Source organism: Belonocnema kinseyi, chromosome 5 (genome assembly GCF_010883055.1).
Source record: "Belonocnema kinseyi isolate 2016_QV_RU_SX_M_011 chromosome 5, B_treatae_v1, whole genome shotgun sequence".
Taxonomy (NCBI): domain Eukaryota; kingdom Metazoa; phylum Arthropoda; class Insecta; order Hymenoptera; family Cynipidae; genus Belonocnema; species Belonocnema kinseyi.
This window is the reverse complement of record NC_046661.1, coordinates 147,735,778-147,747,169: the sequence shown is the minus strand read 5'-3', so window position 1 is coordinate 147,747,169 and position 11,392 is coordinate 147,735,778. Positions and strand designations below refer to the sequence as shown.

The following is an 11,392-nucleotide window of genomic DNA, read 5'->3' as shown; positions in this document are numbered from 1 at the left end:
GGAGAGAAAACTAGAAAAGCGGGAACGTCAATGAATGAAAAATCGATTAAAATAATTCGCGATCAGATTCGAGAGACTCAGGATAGAAAATAATAATAATAATGAGCGCGTATAGTTAGGGATCTCGATGTCAAAAGACTTTATGAAATTTTGATATTAAAAGCAAAACAGTGATATGTCCGTGCCTATTTTACGCGTGTGTCCGCAATTACCGGCGGTGATTGCCTTCGGAAATCCTTTGCTGGATATTATCGTCCGAATGAAAGGAATGGAAGCAGTCCACGCAGTCCACCTTTTGAATAAATATAACCTCAAAATGGATGGTCAATCTGAACTTTCGGCCGACGAGATGCATGCTCTTCTGGAATATTTACCCCAAGAGTTAGTGAATGAATTTCCAAAAAGGCACTTGGCATTTGCACCGCTTTTTCAGTTTTACAGAGTGTAAAAAATGACTTAAAAACATCTTCCCTTAACCTTGAATTTAGTCATCAAGGTTTCATTGATTTTTGTTTTGGTCTATTTTTCGGAACTTACGTAAAATGTACTAAATTAAAACGTGCTTTACAATTGGAGTGCGTGGCCAGGATCAAGAGGATTAAATTTCTAAACTTCGTATACAATTAGATTTTTGAAATAATTTTATACCGAATAGTTCAATTTTTAAATTTAAAAAATGTCTGATCACAACTAGAATAGTTAAATGTCAACCAAACAACAAATTAAAAAATTCAATTTTCAAGTAGAAAGATAAATTTCCAAACACGAAAATTAATTTTGTGCCAGAAAGACGAATTATCAACAAAATACATGGATTTTCAGCCAAATAGAATTTTTAACTAAAAGATTTACATTTTTAACCAAAAATTGAATTAATGCATTTTCAGTTGAAAAATAATAATTTTTAATAAAAAAACCATTTTCAAAAAAATAGTTCAATTGTCAATTACAGAAATGCATTTTCAAATAAAAAAGGTGAATTTTCAACTAAAAATGGTATACTTAAATTTTCAGTTAAAAAAAAGAGTTCAACAAAATGCTTCAATTTTCAACGAATGAAATGAATTTTTAATTTATAAAAAATTTCAACCTAAAGTGGAATAGTTCACTTTTCAGTTATAAAAAACTTTCAAGCAGAAAGATGGATTTTTAAAAAAGGAGAATAATTTTCTACCATAAAAGAGGAAGTAAAAAAAGTAAAATTATTAGTAGAAGAAATGATTTTACAATCAAGAAGGTTATATTTTACCCAAAAAATATTTAATTATAAACCAAAAACACTCAAATTCGACAAAGAAGACGAATTTTCAACTAAAAAATAAAAATTTCCAACCGCAAATGGAATAGTTAAATTTTCAGTTAATTAATATAATTAATTAGTATAATTAATTTTTAACAAAGTATTATTTTAATTTTCAACCAAGTAGTTGAAATTTTACCCGAAAAGGATTTAAATTTTAAATAAAAGACTTGAATTCAACAAAAAAAAAATTTCAAAAATGGAAGTTAACTTTTCAGTTACAAAATTAATTTTCAATAAAATAGTTAAATTTTTAATCAAAGAAATGAATTTTTGAACAAAAAGAATAATATTCCAGCGCAAATAATGGAAGTTTTTACAAAATAGCTAAATTTTCAAGCAGATATATAGATTTTAAAAAAGAATAATTTCCTATCATAAAAGAGAAATTTAATAAAAAAATAGTTAAATTATCAATCGAATGCATGATTTTACAACTAAAAATATAGGATTTTACCCTAAAGAATATGGAAATTTAAAAACAAAAATATTAAATTCAACAAAAAAAAAGACAAATTTTTAACGAAAAATAGAATAATTAAAGTTTGAGTTATTTAACAACAAAAACGAATTTTCATGTGATAGAATATGAAAATTATTAAAAATTTAAGCTTTTATATCTTCAAAATTTGGATGTGATTACTTTAAAAAAATTTAGTTTAATTTGGTCCCGTTATAAAATTCAAAAACGCATTTAGAGTTTTAACAGATATACAAAATTTGAATGGATTTCAAATGATTTTAAAACCCTAGGGTATTTTTTTTAATTTCAAGAAATTTTCAAGAGTATTAAAAAGTTTCAAAGGATTGCAAATATTTTCGGATATTTTAAATGATTGTTAACATTTTTTCTATAGATTTCAATATTTTTTTAGAGTATTTTTAAAGCACCTGAGGAGTTTTCAAGAGATTATAAAAGTTTCAAGGGTTTTCTAAAGATTCGAAAAACTTTAAATAGATTACAAACATTTAAAGGGATTTTAAAGAATTTTAGTGTATTTTTAAAACATCTGAGAGGCTGTCAAAAAATTCAAAAAGATTGAAGGGATTTTTAAATATATTTTTCAGTATTTTGGAAATAATCACCAGGTTTCATTGAATTTTACGGAATTTTATTAGAATTCAAAGAATTTATTGACAAGAGTTGAGAGATTTCATAGGATTTCAAAGATCTTTAAATATTTAAAAGATTTGGAGAAATTCTTAGTATTTGAAAAAATGTGAAGTGATTTTGAAAGATTTTAGGGTGTTTTTAAAAGATCTAAGGGATTTTCAAAAGACTTAAAAAGTTTCACAGGATTTCCAAGAATTTGAAATATTTTTGATTATTTTAAAGGATTCAAAAAAATCTTCAATAGAATTTAAAGGATTTCAGGGTATATTTAAAACATCTGAGGGATTTTCGAAAGATTTAAAAAGCTTCAAAGGTTTTTAAGAAATTAAAAAATATTCCAAGGGATTTTCTGAGATTTTTGAGGATTTCAATGATTTTTAGAGCTTTAAAAAGTTTAATGTATTTTCTAGAATTTTAGAAATAATGATCATCTTTCATATAAATTCACGGGCTTTTATAAAATTTCAAAGAATTTCAAAAAATGTATTCAGAAGAATTGAGAGAATTCATACGATTTCAAAGATTTTCAAATATTTCAAAGAACTGCCAATTACTTTAAAGAATTTTAAAAACTTCAGGGTATTTAAAAATATTCCAAACATTTTTCAATTACTTTCAATAATTTTAAGGAACTTGAAGGAATTTTAGAGATTTTAGATTTTTTTTAAATCCCAAGAAATTTTAAAGAGCTTGTAAAATTTTCAAGAGATTTCAAAAGATTTTACAGGATTTGAAATACCTAACGAAATTTTTAATAGATTTAAATAAATTTAAAGGGATTTCAAAGAATTCAAAAGATCTTAGGGTATTTTTAAAATATTCCGAGGAATTTTCAATGACTTTAAATAATTCGAAGAAACTTAAAAGAATTTGAAACATTTTAAGGTAATATTAAAATTTTTAAGAAATTTGTAAGAGTTTTTAAGGGATTTTAAAATATTTTACAGGATTTTACATATCTTAGGATATTTTAAATAGATTTGAATTACTTGAAGGGATTCCAACGGATGTTCAAGTTTTAAAGGTATTTTCAAAAATTACAAGGAATTTTCAAGATCCTTAAAAAGTTTAAAAGAATTTAGAACAATTTGAAAGGATTAAAAATATTTGAGTGTATTTTCAATGCTTCGAAAGTATTTTCAAGAGATTAAAAAATGTTCAAGGAATGTTTAATAATTTGAATGATTTTAAGGGATTTCAAAAAATGTTCATGAGTATTTTAATAAATTTTACAGCGTTTCAGAAATCATCGTCAGATTTCATGGAATTTCACGGGATTTTGTAAGGTTTTAGGATATTAGCAAATATTCCAAGGATTTTTAAATTACTTTCAATAATTAGAATGGACTTTAAAAAAATTAAGATTTTCAGGTATTTTTAAAAATCCCAAGAAATTTTCTAGAGCTTTAAAAAAATCAAAAGATTTGACAGAATTTGAAATATATTAAAGTATTTTAAATAGATTTCGATAACGAGAAGTGATTCCGATGTATTTAAAATATTTTAGCGTATTTAAAAAAATTCCAAGTAACTCTTATGAGTCTGACAAGATTTCAAGGGATTTTAAAAGATTTGAACAATTTTAGGATATCTTAGGTATTTTAATAATTTTTCCGGATTTCAGAAAATGTCAGATCTCATATAATTTCACAGGATTTTATGGAATTTATTTTATTTATTATATTAATTATAATTTATATAATTTTTAAATTAATTTATTATATATATTTTTTTAACTCATAGGCATTTCATCAAATTCTTTTGAATTTCCTTAAATTTTTCTAATTTCATTTGAAGCTTACTGAATTCAATTAATTTTTCCATAATAATGAAATTCATCGAATTCCTCTTACCTCCCTTAAATTCTTCGAAATTGATCCCGATTTCACTAAAATTTCTGGGATTTTTTCCAATCCATAATCCATTTGAATTCTTATGAATTTATCCTAATTTTTTAGAAGTTTTTAATTCTTCTTTATTATTTTAAATTCAAAAGAAAAGTTCTCTCATTATTAATTCACATTAGTCACTTGAATTAGTAAATTCAAAATTGATACATTGAATTTTTAAATTGTTCTATTCCATTAATAAAAAAATTATAAATTAAAAATGTGACGAGATTAGAATTTTGGATTTTCAATATTAGTGGTCAGGAAAAATGAAAAATAGTCAGGAAATTTGTTAAATGAAGTTTTACGACCACCCTGAAAAAGTAAAAAAATGGCTTGGAAATGTTTAAACGATTCAGAAAGATAAAACAATAAGCTAAATATTATGTTTTACCCATTATCAAAATTCGACTCAGAAAATTATTATTTTCATAATTTTTATATTTATTTTCATAGATGTACATTTTTTATTATTTCGGGAACCTGGAAAAGTCTGACTAAAACCTCATTTTTATGCAAGGTTCTATAAAACAAGAATTATCTTTCGTAGCGCACTATTGTATAAAATTATCAACCCCATTATTTAAATAAAATTGTAACAATTACTTAAAATTTAATTTCAAAAGAGTTTCAAGAAAACTATTTAGGTATTGATTGTTAAGCATGTAAAGAGTCGATACTAAAAATATAAAAAGACTCATTTGATTATCATATAAATAATTGTTTATATTTTTATAATATTTGGTAGAATAATCTAGTTTTGTAAAAAGTGATTTGAGTTTCCATGTAGTTTTAAAATCTCTCCTTCATTACATTCTTATCTTTTCTTTATCATTTTTTGGATTATTTCGTTGGAAATGAAAATCGAGCTTCAAAACTTTGTTATAGCAATTTTTCTTTAAAAAAAACTTTATTAGGAAAGATATTTCAATTTCTAGAAAAAAAAGTACAATTACGAGCGGTGCTAATATTAATTTTTGCTTCTACTTTTTAGCCCATGTTTAAATCTAATGATATTTAATATAATGATTTTTTTTTTTTAGATTTGAGCAAACACCAAGTCCCGGAGGATGTGCTCAAAACACTTTGAGAATGTTGCAGTGGCTTTGTGGAGGTCCAAACGAACCTCACGTTGGAGTTTTTTATGGAGGACTTGGAAAAGATGCCCGGGGAGTAACTTTAGAAAAAATTGTTCGAGCTGCTGGAGTTGACGTTCAGTAAGAAATCAAATTAAATTTTAATTATAAAAAGAGATAATGATTGTTTTATTCTAATATTCTTTCAAACTTAATTCAGGTTAATAAGAGAATTTCTGTAGTCACTTTTTTCTGAAATTAAATTTGAGCAACTTTTTAAAAATTAAATATCACATTAGTCACTTTTCTTTCAATAAATTAACTCATGGGCTGAATTCAGGTCTATACGTATTTCTGAATTGTCTGGAATTCCTTTGAAATATTTCAGATTATTTTAAAAGATTCCGAAAAAATTTTATTAAAGTTAAAAAATTATTGATATTTATATTATATTTATATTATATAGTAATATTTCTAAAATTTCGGAAAATATGGGACAATTTTATAGGACCTATAAAGTTTTAAGACATCTTTAACCCTCAAAGGGTACACTGGTGCGAATTCGCACCCGAAGTTTTTTCATTTTGTTGGCATTTACGCAAACACAGCTGCGGCGGACTATCCCCACATTTATTAAATATATATGTTAAATATGTGTGATATATGCTATTTGTTTATTATATGTTCAATATATTAAATAATTAATTTTAAAATCTTTTCGTGTATTAGTTGATTTCAAAAAATCTATTGACGAAAAGTGAGATATTTTATAGGATTGAAAAAATTTAAACAATTTATAAATTAGTTTTTAGAATTTACCCCGAATTCTTAATAATTTATCCTGAATTCTTCGGAATTATTTAGAATTTTTTCATTCAATTGATAAAATAATTAAAAGATTTAAAATATTTTAATGGAGTTTTTAAATTTTCTTGGCATTTTGAAGAACTTTCAAAAATTCCGAGGAATTTTAAAGGATTTGAAATATTTTAGGAGATTTGCAAATATTCTTAGAAGTTTTTTCATTTATTTTAATAATTTGTAGGGATTTTAAATACTGAAATATTGTCATTAGTCACTTTTTTGGTTAGAAAATAGTTGTGTTTCAAAGATTTGAAGAGATTTAAAAACATTTTTTGCCATTTCGAGTGGAAATCGCCCTGAATTAGTATTAATTTATCTTGAATTTTTTAATAAATTTTTAAGAAGGTTTTGTTTGATTCGTCTTGAAGTCTTCAAAAATCAATTTTGAATTATCTTTCATTTTTCTAATATCATTTCAAGCTCACTCGATTGAATCAATTTTTTTCATATTTTTTTCTTCAAGTCACTTGTATTGCTTTTCAAACTCAAATTAATTTTTTAAATAATTTTCATCGAATTATTACTTCCCCTAAATTCCTCTAAATTTACTCAAATTTTACTGAAATCAATGGCACTTTTTTATTTTTTTTAAATTGTTCCCAATTCATTCAAATTATTTTAAATTTCCTTAAATTTTTTGAAGCTCATTTCAAATTTACTGAATTAAATGAAATTTTCTCATATTTTTAAATTGTGTTCAATTCATTTTTTTAAATTCAGGTTAAATTTTTATAAATTTTATCAATTTCTTCCCTTGTACCTTAATTTACTCTAAATCAATTCTAGTTTAACGGAAATTAATGAAATTTTTTTTTCTAATTTATTTGAATTCTTTTGAATTGAACTTGAATAATTTTGAAATCTTAAAAGATTTCGCAAAATATTTGTTTGGATTTATCGCTAAATTATTATTAATTTATCTTGAATTAAAACAAATTTTTCTCAATTCTTCTCAAGTTAATGGATTAAAAAAATTAAAGTTCTTATTTATTTGATCTTGGGGATCAGCTTATAAAATTATCAAAGAATAATAAATATTTTAAGGTATTTTTATCAAATATTTTACACTGTTTAAAAATATTACAAAGAAATTAAAAATTTATTTCAGTAATTTAATCGGATTTCAAAATGATTTTAATATTTTAGGGAAAAAGAATTTTCTAGAATTTCGGAAGAAGTGGAACCATTTCACAAGACCTATTATGTTTTAAGATATTTTGAAAGATTTTGCAGGATATTTTTTGAAATTAACCCTGAATTCTTATTACTTTATTCTGAATTTTTTTAATTTTTTGGAATTTTCTTATTTCACTTGAATTCTTCTAAACTTACTCAATTCTACTTAATTCAAAAGACTTTTTTTAAAGTTTATACTAATTTAATCCTGAGGATCAGATGAGAAAATGATCAAATGATTCGAAATATTTTAATGTATTCTTTCAAATTCCTTGGTATTTTGAAGAGCTTTAAAAATTAGAAAAAAAATTCTGTTATTCAATTTAGAATACATAATTGGAAAATCTTACTTTAAACATGTTTTATTTCTGATTTTATTTTTTAAACCTAAATTTTAATTTAAAGAATTTGAAAATGTAGTTTCAAAGTTTTAAACAATTAAAAATAGTAAACTTTTGAAATTGAAGCTTTTTTTATAAAAATATTTTTAATTTATCAACGGTGGATACAATTTAATTAATGATTTTTCCAAATGAACTGTACTTTAAGGATTAAAAATGGAATAATATTTGATTTTACTAGACGATTCGGAATCAGTTACAAATTTTAGAATTTCCAGATTTCAACGTTGAAAATTAAACTGTTTAAATTGGAAAGCCTTATTAGTTAAATGAATGAAATTGTCCGTTTAAAACTTTACAAAATATTTTCAATTTTAAAATAACTTAAAAATAATATATTGATAATTAAAGGCTTTTTATTAAATTTCGAAACATTGTTTCAGTCCAAAATATTCCATTTAATCCATTCAATTTGAAATTTGTTAAATAAAAAAAAAAAAGAACCATTCCTTAATATTTGAAAATATCCGACTCTTTATTACAAATCAGTAATTATTAATCAAATATCCAAAACTAAATACAAAGACTAAACTTTGAACGATTGTAAGGAGATTTTTTTAATCTAGCAGGATTTTTCCAAAACCATTTAAAATTTGAAAAAATGTAAGACAACATGTAGATTTTTAAAGACTTTGAAATGAAATTTCGAGGCATTTTAAGGATTTTCAAAATATTTGATATAAAACTTAATTTACTTTTCTTTAAGAAGTGTTTCGTTTATAAATAAATGTAATCTTTTATTTTGAAAATGTTTAAATTCATCTGAATATTTGAACTCTACAATTTACAAAAGTTTAAAATTTGTGACTTGGCAGTTTAAGTGCATTTAATTGAAAATTGTTTAGTTGAACGCTGGACCGGGAAAACCGGGAATTTTATGAGACCGTGAAATTATTTTTTGACCGGGAGTTTTACAAATTTGTAGTAAAAAAATCCATCCGACTTTGATTTTAACTGTTTTTTAAATAATTTGTTAAATTGTGATCTTTTTCAATTATGATATAATTCAGTTTAGAATGCGTGATTCGAAAATATCTCACTTTTAAAATGTTCCATTTTAATAATAAAATAAAATAAAAATAAAATTTAACAATTAAAAATCATAAGCTTTTAAAATCGAAGATTTTTTATAACAAACATTTTTATTTGATCAACTGTGAATATAAATTATTTAATGATTTTTAAATTTAAATTTTACTTTGAGATTTATGAAATAAACATTAATTGATTGTACAAAACGAAATAGTATAGTAAACTAAATAGTATATTAGTAGTTGAAGGCTTTTATTAAATTTTAGTCTAAAATATTCCATTTTTAAACCACGCAATTTAGAAATTTTTAATTAAGAAACAGAACAATTACTTAATATTTATAAATATCTGACTGTACATTTAAAATCAGTAATTATAAATAAATAATTAAAACTAAACACAAAAATTAAACTTTTAACGTTACAATTTTAATTTTTCTATTAAAAAATATATAATTTGTACGTCAAGTTCTGAAATTTTTATGTATAAATAACAAATGAACATCTATTATTCTTAGAAAAAATTTGAGTAAGTTGAAATAATATTTAGAAGTTTTGAAAAAATTCCAAATGAATTAAAAATTTGAAATGATTTAAATAATATAAACAAAATGTCTACGTGTACCGAAAAAATCCGGCTATTCTTACCAAAATTTCGGTGCAAATATTACACGACCTAATTTAAAACCAAATATAGATTTTGGCAGATTTCGTACAAAAAATGCAGAAGGTTTTTAATAATTTTAACAGGCGTCAAAATAATAGCATTTTTTAAGATTGCTAGGACAATTAAAAATGATTTTTTATTTTGAAAAATTACTTTAAATTCGAATAATTTAAAAATCTATTTAGAAGTTCTAAAAACTGATATTTTGCAATAAAATTTCGAAGATTTTAAAGGATTTTTAAACCATTTAAAATAAAAATAATTTAACTTTCAAATTTTCACAAATTCCGAGCTAGTACTGGAAATTTTCGAAAAGGAACAAAATTCTGAATTGGAACAGGAAATTTTTCGAAAATTCGAATTCTCATTTGAGACGGAACATTTTATTTCAATTTTTAACCAATTATTGAGCATTTGAATACAAAATTGTTGAATAAAATAACTTTTAAACTTCAATTTTCAAAGTTTAAAATTCAAGAGTTTTACTTTAAGTGCTTTCATTTGCACTTCAGTTTTTATTGCTTTGAATGTAACAACTTTTAGATTTAGTGTTCGATTTTTCAAATTTTATTGACCGTGAAAAATGTTTGCGAACTTGGGAAAAAACCGTGCATTTTTTTCTTTGAATAAAGCAGCCACCCTGTATTTGATTGTTTTTAATTCACCCTGATATGCTAAATGAATTTTATCGAATTCTTTTTGTTCACCTTAAATCCCTCTAAATTCATTCTAAATTTACGGAAATCAGTGGAATTTTTTTGATTGAAAAAAAACTTTTTCCAATTCATTTGAATTCTTTTAAATATTACTAGAATTGTTTTGAATTCTTATGAATTTATTACCCATTGAGCGCGAAAAAGTATCCTACGAGTGTAAATTTTTTCCTTGCCCTTTACTTGCAATTTTTTAAAATAATAATTATTCATAAAATTATTTATAATATTCCTTGATTTTTAGGTACGCTCTACATCCAACTCTTCCAACTGGAATTTCTGTAAATTTAGTAACGGATTCTTGGCAAACGCTGACTGCAAATTTAGGAGCAGCTGGCGTTTATACTCTTCATAATTTGCATAATAGTAGTTTACCTTTAGATACTGTAAAAATAATTTATATTGAAGGATTCTTTATAACGCACAGCCTCGACGTTGCCAGAGAAGTCGTAAAAAGGGTGAAAGGAAGGGATGTTATTATAGTATTTAACTTGTGTGGCGATTACATTTTTGACGTAAGTATTTTTCCTCAAACAGGAACCCATTCATTTTTTTTCGTGAATTTATCTAGCATTTCTAACCAAACTGTTGTATTTATGACAAAAAAAAAAGAAATTTGTACCAAAATAAATGATTTTTCAAATAAAAACATAATAATTTTCAACAAAGATTTATTTTTCAACCAAGAAGGATTTTTCATTGCATAAAGATAAAAGATTTTACCAAAAAATTTCAATTTTCAAGTCAAATAGACAAGCTTTCTACGAATCAGTTGATGTTTCAACTAAATTGTTGAGTTTTTAACCAAAAAGGTGATTTTTTATTTAAGAAGATACATTTTTGTTCAAAAAGACAATTTCAAAACAAAATAAATTAATTTGCAACCAAATAGTTGAATTTTCAATCAACAAGATTGATTTTCTACTAAAAAGATGAATGTTAAACGAAATATTTCAATTTTGAACCGAATAGTTGAATTTTTAACCAGGAAGATTAATTTTTGTATTAAAAAGACGAATTTTCAAGAAACTACATACATTTGCAATCAAATAGTTGAAATTTTAAACTAAAAAAGATAAATTTATGACCAAAAATGTATTATTTAAATTTTTATTACAGAAGATTAATTTACAAAAAAAAATTCTACAAAAAAGTTGAATT

At 23.5% G+C, this 11,392-nt stretch overlaps 1 protein-coding gene across 1 annotated transcript in view; it reads left to right on the top strand.

Moving 5' to 3' along the window:
* LOC117172687 (adenosine kinase-like) overlaps nucleotides 1-11,392 on the top strand; it is a 21,616-nt gene continuing 10,224 nt past the window's right edge. Inside the window, exons 1-3 of the mRNA XM_033360826.1 lie at nucleotides 1-381; nucleotides 5,347-5,520; nucleotides 10,476-10,746. Of these exons, the coding sequence (XP_033216717.1) occupies nucleotides 176-381; nucleotides 5,347-5,520; nucleotides 10,476-10,746 (651 nt within the window). The 5' untranslated portion in view covers nucleotides 1-175. The remainder of the gene's footprint in view (nucleotides 382-5,346; nucleotides 5,521-10,475; nucleotides 10,747-11,392) is intronic.